This window comes from Pygocentrus nattereri, chromosome 26 (genome assembly GCF_015220715.1).
Source record: "Pygocentrus nattereri isolate fPygNat1 chromosome 26, fPygNat1.pri, whole genome shotgun sequence".
NCBI lineage: Eukaryota > Metazoa > Chordata > Actinopteri > Characiformes > Serrasalmidae > Pygocentrus > Pygocentrus nattereri.
This window is the reverse complement of record NC_051236.1, coordinates 760,444-772,345: the sequence shown is the minus strand read 5'-3', so window position 1 is coordinate 772,345 and position 11,902 is coordinate 760,444. Positions and strand designations below refer to the sequence as shown.

General features: G+C 39.4%; 1 protein-coding gene across 1 annotated transcript; it reads right to left on the bottom strand.

Moving 5' to 3' along the window:
• Nucleotides 1–404: 404 nt before the first annotated feature.
• Nucleotides 405–11,417, bottom strand: gnat1 (guanine nucleotide binding protein (G protein), alpha transducing activity polypeptide 1). The gene is made up of 9 exons (XM_017691934.2): nucleotides 11,195–11,417; nucleotides 9,013–9,055; nucleotides 8,206–8,347; nucleotides 7,916–8,073; nucleotides 6,373–6,501; nucleotides 4,887–5,016; nucleotides 4,574–4,727; nucleotides 2,351–2,563; nucleotides 405–1,301 (listed from the first exon to the last, which is right to left on the bottom strand). The coding sequence occupies exons 1-8, from the start codon at nucleotides 11,298–11,300 to the stop codon at nucleotides 2,373–2,375; spliced, it is 1,053 nt and encodes a 350-aa protein (XP_017547423.1). The 5' UTR covers nucleotides 11,301–11,417; the 3' UTR covers nucleotides 405–1,301; nucleotides 2,351–2,372.
• Nucleotides 11,418–11,902: the final 485 nt, after the last annotated feature.

The window sequence follows — 11,902 nt, the reverse complement described above, 5'->3', positions numbered from 1 at the left end:
ATGCATATTTAGTCTTATGTAATGGGATTAAGTGCAGCCTGTGAAACGTTGAATTGTAGTAAATATCATGTATAGTGTGATTTGATACCAATTGTTAGTGTCTAACTACCTTTTGCAGTCACTGTATATCGGACGATGGTAGATATCAGTGAATGAGCTCATTTGATGCTCCCCAGCAGTCATTTCTACACAGAAGTGCTGAGAAAGTCTCTGTTTTTGAAACTGGTGGTGAAAAATCTGATCCAGGTACCAATTCATGTAATCAGGACAAGCCATCCAACAGGAGGTAACCAGAGTGGGGGTCTTTAATTACTTTACTAATGACATCTGTTTGGACCTCAAATCACCTTTCCACACGTTTGGATTCAGCCATGGTCTGATGAATGAGACGCTGAAAGGGCAAATGCTTTACATGTCTGCGGAAGCTTTATTCGTTCATTCGTACATTCACAAGATTGCCAAAAATGATTGTTTCAATTAACATTGAATTGATGACCCAGCCATGTGGGCACTCTGGAGATCCAGCACATATTCAGTCACACTCAGCCTTTCTACACTTTAGTAGGACATAGCTCTCCGTGAGCAAAGCATCTTCAGGATGTAGTACTGTGTATGTTTTAATTAAAGTCTTATCTTAATGTGAGAGTCTAGTCAGTTGAGCTTAAACTGAAGGAAAAATCTATCTCCTTTCCTCCTGATGAACTTGATTGATTCTTCCCATTAACACAAGCTTAAGTATGAAGTATGGATGAACTACGCAGTCTATAACTGCTACAGACATACAGCTCTCACAGTTCACCGTACAGTACACTTGCTTTATATCTGCTGAAGTGCATATGCAGGTGGGTTTTGAAAGCCGGCCGTTTTTCTGAGCAGCTATATCATGTACCAAAGTCTGGAGACTAAGGGATAGACCACTGCGAGAAGCTAAAATAGCCGAACACCTACCCACGCAGCCTGAACTCCTGTTCACCTGGGAGAAACTCGTACTCCATCTGACCCGTTCTGCCTTTGTGAACAGCTGATGAAATGCTGCTACGACTACATTCCACCACTACTGGGCACATGTGACTGTGCAGCATCTAGTATGTGCTATAGGAAATGGAATAGCAACAGTCTAGATCTGTTCCTCTTCTCAGACTCAGTCATGTTTTTATAGATGCTGCATTACAGTGTCTGTACCTTCATATTGTTGGAATCCAAATTGAGTGTGAATATGTTTGGTATGCGATTGATAAAACGTGAGTTGGAGAAATTAGGAATTTAGTAGAGGTGCAGAGTTTCAATGCGTTCCTCCAAGCCTAGAAGGAAAAGAAGAGCAGACTCTTAGTCCAGTACATCCTGTACAATATACACCGATCAGGCGTAACATCATGACCGCCTCCTCGTTTCTACACTCACTGTCCACTTCATCAGCTCCACTGACCGTATAGCTGCACTCTGTAGTTCTACAGTTACAGACTGTAGTCCATCTGTTTCTCTGATACTCTGTTACCCTGTTCTTCAGTGGTCAGGACCCCCATGGACCCTCACAGAGCAGGTACTGTTTGGGTGGTGGGTCATTCTCAGCACTGCAGTAACACTGACGTGGTGGTGGCCTGTTAGTGTGTGTTGTGCTGGTGTGCTCAGGGCAACAAGCTCATTTTCCTCACTTTACAGTAATGTCATACATACATAAAGGCAAGGAAATGGTTAACAATAAAGGGAAGAGACTGAGTAAGTCAGTAAACAGCACGTGCTTAGTCATGCTATGTCTTATTGGGCACATTTAAACCTCTTCGTGTTCAGTTTAAATTTTTTTGCTGTGAGAATTTGCAGAAATATGTTGCCTAGAAGCAACACTGCAACAGATCACAAGCCAGGTCTCACCACTTGAGGGAACACAGCTCTACACCATTTCTTCTTGTTGTCACACAATGTTGCCTCAAGGCAACACAGTTCAAAATGACCCCCGCACATCTTTTTATTTATTTACTTATTTTAATGTTTTTGAATGTAATAATCAGGTCTGAACAAATTAATCAAGAATCATTTTATTTAAGAAAAGTGAGCTGAATTTTTTTGTCAATTGATTTCATAACGTGCATTAGAGGGTTAAAGTGTAGTTTTAGGCCCCTTTAATGTAACAAGATTTTATTCCAAGTGAAATATTTCAAGTTTCTATTGAACTGTTCATGCCACAATGTCAAAAAGGGCAGCTGTCTTTCCAACACAGCGCTGTCTGGGCCACAAATCAGTTCTTAGAATTGGCAGTCGTTGTTTTAGAGCTCTTCTTCTTTAATTATGCATAGAAGCCAAATGCATGGGGCCTTTAAACACCACATAAAATGTTTTTAGTGTTTCGCCTCACCTCTTCTCACGCGCGGACGTGTTTAGAAGAGGCCGCAGTCCTTGAGGTTTTCTTTGATGATAATGTCTGTCACGGCGTCGAACACGAACTTGACGTTCTCTGTGTCCGTGGCGCAGGTCATGTGCGAGTAGATTTCTTTGACGTCTCGCCGCATGTTGAGATCCAGGAACTGCACCTTGATGTAGTTGCCAGCGTCCTCATAGGTGTTGGGACCTAAAGGGTGATTATGTTGCCATTTGAAAGCATTCAAGGTCAGTTACCACATTAGTGGTAAGCATATAATGTCTTTAAAGCCTCTCACAGAGAAAAGCTCTGACAGCCTTGTCATGTTTCAGCCACTCAGATTAATATTGAAGCTCAGTGGAGAAGCTGGCATTTCATTACTGCATCTCCTAACTTCACAGGGTTTGTAACTTCAATTAGCATTCATGTAGATTTTATAGCAAATAGTGTAGCATCATTTCTGTTGGTCCATGTGTATTTGGTGTATTTGAAGGCTACTTACATATGGACTTCTCAGCATACAGTACTCTGCGAAAGTCTTAGGGACCCAAGACACATTTTCAAAATCTGTTTGTGTAGTTTGTGTTTATTTGCTGAGAAAAGTGTTAATATTTTAATAAACAAAATTTATAGAAGATTAATTAATAATGATTATATATGTATGTATGCATATATATATATATATATATATATATATATATATATATGGATGTCACTGTGTTTGTTTACCCATCTCCAAGCCTCTCCTCCTCGAGGAAGTCCAGTATTATATGTAGTTATAAAGCAGCTCCTGGTTTGACCAATCAGTGCTCAGTAAATTGAGCTCATGATGTAATTGATGATATTAACGAGTCTCTGTGGCGGCTGTGAAGGTGTCCAGGAAAAATATGGACCCGAGAAATTCTTGTTACTTTTTATAGTTTTTCTGTTTATTTGAATTATGAATACGACTTTATTCTAATGTATATTGTGATAAACTCACTGCTGAGGGAAGCTGGTTAAACATTTGCTTACATACCTAAAGCTCTCTCACAGCGCTGTGTGTGTGCACAGTGAATAACATATTTATAAGGTGATACTTTAATATTTAGGAACAAATTATGCCAGTAATTGCAAGATTACTTAAAATGTTTTATGGAGTAAATCTCAATATATTGACATATTGGGCCTACTAAGCTAAAGTTATATTAGTTGCATTTGTATCTGTTATAAAGCATCATAACAAAAAACGTACTAAAATTGTAAACTAGAAATGTGAAGTCGTATGCAAAAGTGTGGGCACCCCTGGTCAAATGGTGCGTTTTGTTGATTTTCTAAATTAAAATAAATAAATAAAAGTTAACACATTCTCTAAAAGAACACACTGCTGCACATTTTATTGCAAAATTATTTTTTCCCCCTGTTTATTTACCATTACTGTGAAATTGCACACTCACATTTGTTCTCTGTAGAGCCGGTGTGTCAAACTCAACCACTAAAAATCTGTGGGCCAGATTCAAAACATGCCCAAACTGCAACAGCAAAATAGGCATTGAAAACTTATTCAAAGATAATTCTAATTTTTTTTCTGTTGTTTTTTTAACTGCTTGCTGAAAATTAGCTTGACCTACACACCAGCCATCTTTAATTGTGTAACCGCTGGCCCAGAGATTTTTTGAGGCCCAGTATTTTTGAGATTCAGACCACACACAATGTTGTAGTGCATGCTGGGGACTGTAGTGCATCTCATAGAAAATGAAAATTACTTTGTGGGCTGAACAGAACTGCGTCACGAGCCCGACTTGGCCCGTGGACCCGTGTTTGACACATGGGCTGTAGAGGATGTGTTAACTTCTTTTTACCTAGAAAATCCCCAAAATGACCAGAGCTGTTAAAACCTTTGCATACTACTGTATAGACCTGCCTTATGAGTTACAGTACTTGATAATAATGCTTCATAACTGTGCTATGAATGGTATAGATGGTCTCCTACCTCAGTTTAAGGCCCCTTTGTGTCTATACAATGTAAATCATTTACAGGCATAGGCTACTCAGAAATGCTCAAAAATAGCTTTATAAATGCATCACTTAAGCGTGTGTTATGACATCTCTATTGCCAGGATTTTGACGTGACAGCAAAACTGTTTTCCTGTCTTGTTAGATGTTCTAGATGTTTAAGGGTGAGATGGTTCATTCTTGGCTGTTAAGCAGACTGTATTTGTCGACTGTTTCCTGGCTTACCATCATAATCAGGGAAGCACATGCTCAGGTGGGCCTTCTTGATCTTCTCGAGGAACACATCCTTCTTGTTGAGGAAGAGTACAATGGAGGTGGTGGCAAAGTAGCGGTGGTTGCAGATGCTGTTGAACAGGTGGAGACTCTCGTGCATTCGGTTCTTTAAGAGACAAATCGAGAGAGCGAGGTTGAAGGAACCAGCTACTAGACTAAGGTGAAGATCTTGCGCAGTTTAAAGGATGTATCTGGCTTTTCCACAAGGCTCGAGAAGCTGTATGAAAAATGAGCAGCTCACGAGTTCCATTCGATGATCACTCACCACTTCATCATCCTCCACCAGCACCATGTCGTAAGCACTCAGAGCAGCAATGAAGATGATACAGGTGACGCCTTCGAAGCAGTGGATCCACTTCTTCCTCTCTGAGCGCTGACCGCCCACGTCGAACATCCTACACGCACAGGATTCAATGTGCTTACTTTGTGTTTGCTTTTTAGGCCAATGTTTCACAAACCTAGACCTGAGGGTGCACCTGCTCTGCACGGCTGAGTGTTAGCTAATGACATGACTGAGGCACCTGAAAACCCAAAACCGTGAAATGCTGCTGGAGCTGTACTTGGGAAACTCTGGCAAAGCTGTGTTGTGTCAGTTTTTATGTTTAGTTGTCTGAAACGTGTAGCAGAGCTGCTCTGATGAGATCAAAGGTCATTTTGATACATTGACACGCGCTGCTCGTCTCTTTTGGGTGTGTTTGTGGGTGGAGCTAAACTCATTCAAGCATGAAAGCTTATAAGCAAGAACTACTACTATTTTATATATATATCAAACCAGTCAATGTCCTAATATACACTGTAAAAAAATTAAACCGTAAAAAAACAGTAAATGTTTGGAAGCAGAAATGCCAGGACAAAAAAACAGTTAATTTACAGTAAAAGTGTGTTTTCTCAATGATGGTAAAAATCTGTAAAATTACTGTTAATTAATTTCTGTAAAATTAATTTCTTAGAAATACTGCCTTTTCTGTAACTCAGCAGTTCCACTTATTCAACCGGTTATTCTGACATACGCTCTGTTGCCATAATTAATAAGCCCATCTATGTATCAATGTAAATCTGACTGTCTTAACCAGCCGCTATTAAAACCACTGTCCATTATAGCATTTCTGAACAAAGCCCTGCTTCAGAGTTTAATACATGCTACGTTATGTGCTGCAACTGTTCAGACATGCTTACATGTCGCAATATTGTGGCGTCATTGACGGAGATTCCACACTTTTGAATGCCACTGTATTATGAGCCAACATGTACATCAACACTACTGTAAATCATCTGTGCTGGCAGTTCTGGGGAACATCCCTTGTTTAAGGTGGTGATGACGCACATCAGCCTATCAGGGATCTCAGAGCAAGAGTTGTGATCTATGATTAGATCTCATCAGAAAAATAAGAAGTTATGGCACGTAATTACATAATAAACTCTAATTCATATGTTTATAGTAATTTTATAAATAATATGATTAACTCAGTGTGATATGGTTGCTTTTTAAATATGAGGATATGAAGGTAATTACACGTGGATTATTGATGTTGGCAGCTTTCTCGTTTATTATGGAATCGATTCCAGCTCGGCTTGGCATGGGCAGCTTCTGCATTGTTATATTTTCCTCCAAATGCTTTGAAACTAATATAATATTAGCTCATTGACATCAAAGTAGATTTTTTCTGCACATCTGAAACTAAAAATAGTTTTTTTATAGTATTTTAAACATTGACTGTCTAAACGTGTGAGCATGTTTAGTTGGGCGGCACCTGAAGTTGAGATCTTTGAAGGAGAATTGGGTCTCGATGATACCAGTGGTCTTCACTCGAGAACGCAGCACGTCCTGCTCAGTGGGGACGTAGCCAGGCTGGACCAACCGCGCCAAGTCATTCAGATAGCTGGCAGAAAGAGAGAAAAGACAAGGGTGCGATTTCTTTTTAGCTTGGTTACTAGATGGTTTTGTAAACATGTGGTTGTCTGGATTTTCTCATTATGGTGCTGCTACGTGAGGTATGGAGATGGTGATATGACAAATAGCGTCGCCCTCCAAAAAGGAAAAGTATCTCCATTTCAGTCGATGTATATTTTTCCTCATTTGAGCACAGCGGCCGACGTGGAATTTCGAGCGAAAATTCCATGATGAATAAGCCAATAGAAATGCACCCGCAGGATTTCTCTTTATTTAATCTCTTTAACTTACATTAAAAGGAAAGAACGTTTTTGCCTTCTCCTCCGACACACTTGCCAGTTTAGAGATGCTGTAATATACAACATCGTGATATTTAGTTGAGATTTGCGAAGACAACCTATGCTTGCAAAATAGTGTCATATTTGACTGAGTTACTATTATTTTTGGGGGGATCTTCAAAGATAATGGAATTATATTACTATTGGCAGATATGAAACAAATTGCTAATGAAAATATTAAGATTTGAACAATATTTTGGAGAGATATTTAGTTTTCATTGTACTCCAGAAGAGCTGCATGTTTTGAAGATACTGGGCTACTACTAAAATATCTGCATTGCATTTGTCAATATTGATCTATATGAATGAATGTTTTATTTCTCTGTAATGCTAATAGAGAAGGAGGTAACACTTTACTGTAGGGTGCTGTTCACAAGGCTACTTGACACCTTCCTAAGGTTGTCATTAGAACTGACATAACCCTACATAACTGTTTATAAATGTAGTGTCATTCGCTATGAAGATCAAAGTCAGCTAAAGTAGCCTTTATGACAGATGACGCCTGTTGTAATAAGCATTTATAAACAGTTATGTGGGGTTATGTCAGTTGTAATGACAACCGTATGTAGGTGTTATGTAGCCTTATGAACAGCTCCCTACAGTAGGGTGTTACCGAGAAGGACATCAGTCACAATTCCTTCATTTTACAAATGTTGAGGTGGCAACATCAGCTGATATCGGCCCACCCTTCCCATATCGCTGCATCCCTATTTTTTTATTACCTTTTTTTTTACGACTGATGTCAAGAAAAAGTCAGGCAACTGATAAGAATACATTTTAAAAATAGCCTTGTTTTCAATATTGTGTGCGAGGGCCAATAAAAAAGAGATAACGGGGCTGACATCAAATCAGCTACTTGTTATCATGCAGGTTGTGCAGCTACTATGCAGTGGTTGTTGTTGTAGACAGGCGCTTAACAGTTGCTCTAGTTATAGTGACGTTATATGCTCAGAAAGTGCCTTGACATCATTTAATGCAATAACATAAAATCACACTTTCCACTCTTAGTTTCAGAGGCTGAACCTATTCAGGTTTGAACTTTTTGACAGTCTAACTGGGACGTACTATCCAGCGGAGTCATTGAGCTGATATTCCGAGGCTCTTTCGAAGCACGCTTGGATGCCAGTGTCTTTCCACAGCTGCAGAATGATGTCAGACAGCTCTTTCGGCATGGTGCCCTCCTCAATAGTGTCAGCCAAGTGCATCAGCTTTCTGGCATTGTCCTGCAAAACACACACCCTGTGCTCAGATGACCGGTCCAAATATGATCCACCTCATAGTGATTCTTCATGTATATAAATATAAATATATATACCTTCAAACAGAGCAGTCTGAACAATTATCTATGTCAGTACCTGCTGGGCGGGGTCTCCGTAGCCAATGCTGAGCGTAGTCATAGCCTTCACAATTGCCATAATCGACTGCAAGGTGTTGCTGTAGATGATGGTAATGAACTCCAAGCACTCTTCTAGGGAATAACCATCTTTGTGGATAATTCTGTAGAGGAAAAAAAGGCATCTAGATGATCTGCAAAGGTCCTTTAAAGTGACATTAAAAGATTTAGATTTAGAATTTGTTTTATTTTTAAGTGGGAAAAAAAGCTTTATTCAAAAACTACTTTTTAATTTTTAATTTTTGTACTGAAACCCACAGCTTAAATATGTGGGCGGAGTCTTTTTAGAGCTGGAAGTGAGGCTGCATCCCTGTATGACCACATGGTAAGCAGTCAGGTCTCATTGTTTTGGAGTAAATGTGTCCCAACGTCTGACAGTCAGTGTGGAACATTAAGAATCGTCACTACCGAAACACGTATTTTCAGCAAGTAAGTCCATTTTTTGGTTGTAATGAAAAATGATGATGATATTATGTGTGGACAGCTGTTCAAAGTTGTTTGCTAGTCCTATACTGGCTAATGGCTTTGAGTTCTGCTTAAAATGAGCTAAAATTGTCCCTAACAGTCACTACTGAAGTTTTAGTAGTGTTGTGATTGTGCTGGTTCACTCAAAGTAAAAGCATTGCATGTTTATGTCAGTTGCATCTAAGAGCTTATACATAGGCATGTATGTGTAGGTGTTACCCACCCTTATGAATGCTTATAAAGCAATTATATGCTAAAATGTCTACTTGACAGAGTTTATAGTGAGTGTGAAGTGCACACTTACTTCATCTGTTTGACGATAGTGCTCTTTCCTGACTCACCAGCACCTGAAAAATAGACAAACCAGTTTGGTGTTTAGTACCTAACACAGTTCAGTTAACTAATTACAAATTACATTGTAATATAAATACATGCATAATGTATGAAATGTATTTATATTCCGAGGAACGCAAATGATAATCAGTAGGGGGCAGCACTGGACCACATATGTACAAACAGAGTACCTCATTGAAACGATTAATCTAAGCCCGACGTCTGATCATCCCTGCAGCTACAAAATGCCTTTTTATGTGTGTTATATTAAACTAATGGTCCCTGCTGGCACATAAACATACATAAAATCATAGGGAAACATACGGTCTTTAAACAGTTCTGTATCTGGAGCATGATTTGACTGAACTGGTATTAAGACCAGCAGTTTTGGCTGAAATGGCATGAATTTTGACTTGAATCTAGAGTTTAATATTGTTTGTAATATTGTCTGTTTAATGTTCTTAATGTCAAGGCCTTAGAGTCTCTCAGATAGTCAGTGACAGAATCAACTGAGCATTTATAAATCAGGAAAACGATTGTATTTCATGTGCACGCTGTTTCAATTTCAGGTTCCAACAAGACTCATTTGGCTGAAGCTTTTACGTTACGTCTTCTTAGCCTTGTTGGTCAGGTTCCTCAGATACGCCAGAGCGGGAGATAATAATCCACCAGCAAAGTGTTGACGTTCAGCTAAAGGACCAACACAGATAACAGAACTTTCGCTTTAAGGTGATTTGCCATTGTTTATTTAGAAACATTGTTTATTTAGAAACAAGTCACAGAGGGGTGCTTTATACCGGTAACGCTGCTCATTTCATGAATGCACGAAGGCCTTGACAGTCATCATGGACTGAAATATGGTCATAAATGGGGAATTATACCAACAGTTTGGGATCATTTGTCAAATGAATAGTTGTTGTTTTTTCACTTCAACAAACGGTGTTGATTTAAGCACTAAAAGCTTGTACATTTTTCAGGAACAGCAAGAAGTTAAATGATGGAAAAATTCCTGCAATTTATTGTTTACAGTAATTCCCCTGTTACACTACCTGCCTTGAGATTTGATCACCACTTTCAAACATGATGGTATTCTGGAGCTAATTTCTCTTTATGCTCAGCGTTTTACTGTTTTTTAGTCATTTTACAATCATTTATGGCTCTGTTCATCATTCTGGACACATCGAACATCGCTACAGCTCCCTAATAATGAACTTCTAGAGTAGTAGCATCATAGTAGAATCCAGCTTACATGCATCGGCATCAAAATCAGTTTACATTAATGAAAAGAGCGAATCCAAACGCTTGAATGGAAGCGGAAATATTGCATACATCTTTGCTAATGATTTTCTTACATTAAATGAAAGAAAAATCTCTTTTTATTGTTTTAGCTGGTTTTACTAAACTGAAAAGGAGTCATTTTATGACTCCCAAAAGTGATCATACATTCAGTATCAAAATATTGGTGCTGTTTTGTTCAGAGTCCCATTCCCTTTCCCCATCACTTTCTCCCCCTCTCCCCTTCCTGGTATGTTTGGTATGTTCTCCTGCCCTGTATGTATGTCTCTAGGAGGATCGCAATAAGAGGCTTGGGATCATCACTTTAGCCCTAAGCCTGTAAAAGCTGAGGAGTGCGAGGACGCTGTGCAAGTTTCTTATCCCTGACCCAGATCTAACACAAAGTCAATCTCAGCTCAGCAATGATTTATAAGACAAATGTTTTTTTTCTAAATTTGGCAATGGTTGGAATTTCAATATGAGCATAAATCAAATGATAAGTTAGGCAAACATTGTCTCTTTCTTCACATGCAACCAGCTGTAGTCACCAACTGAAAAACATTTTTGTCTGTTTTCGAAATCGTACTATGCCTTCCTTGTAGTTCTGTGGTTTGAAGGAATGAGAGAAGATAAAAAACCATCCTTCTTTCAAGCTAATCTTTAGAATACATACATATTTATAAAATTGTCTTGACTTTTTTACTAGAAACAGTGACAACTTTGATTGAATGCGTTCCTCATACGGTTAAATAGTCAGCAGGCCTGCAACACAACCATATAATTTGCATTAGAGCTAGCCTCTAACCATGAACCTGGCCTGTTAGTGTTTAAATCTACGGCGTTAATCAAGGCTCACTGATAGGCCCAATGTTGTTTACCCAGTAGCAGCAGTTTGACGGTCCTGGCATCCTTGTCGGCGTCCTCCTTCAGCTTCTTCTCCAGCTCCCTGGAGTGCTTCTCCTCTGCGCTCGCCCCAGCCCCCATACTGACTCTGAATCAGGAGCGAAGAAATCTGGAATGGATGACCACTTGATCGCCGCAAGGCCCACCAGGAACCGTCAACTACACAGCTCTAGTCCTCACTGGCTATGGTGAATCAGCCAGTTGTTTTGAGTCTTAGGAGGATTTTTGGATTTCGGCTGACCACCTGGGCAGGCATGACCAATGGGCAACAAGGACAGGGGGCCACTGGGTGGGGGGGGCTGCAGGTGACCTAAGATTTAGGTGGAATATGCTGTGGTCAGCAGAAGGTGCTAATCTGACTGCTTCTCTGTGTCTTCTCAGGCATTAAAAGGGCGAGCCATTGAGACATGAGGAGGCTCGTTGAGCAGACTGATGATGAGATTACAGATCAGCATAAAATATTGATACCACATAGCCTAATTAAAAAGCAATGAAATTCAAACCTGTTAGGAATCCATGTCATCTTTTTTAAAATCCTCACCTGTATGTTTTAATATCCTCACCTGTATGTTTTAATATCCTCACCTGTATGTTTTAATATCCTCACCTGTATGTTTTAATATCCTCACCTGTATGTTGTGACCCAAAGCAACTTATCCTATGAAAACTGCTTTAAACAAATG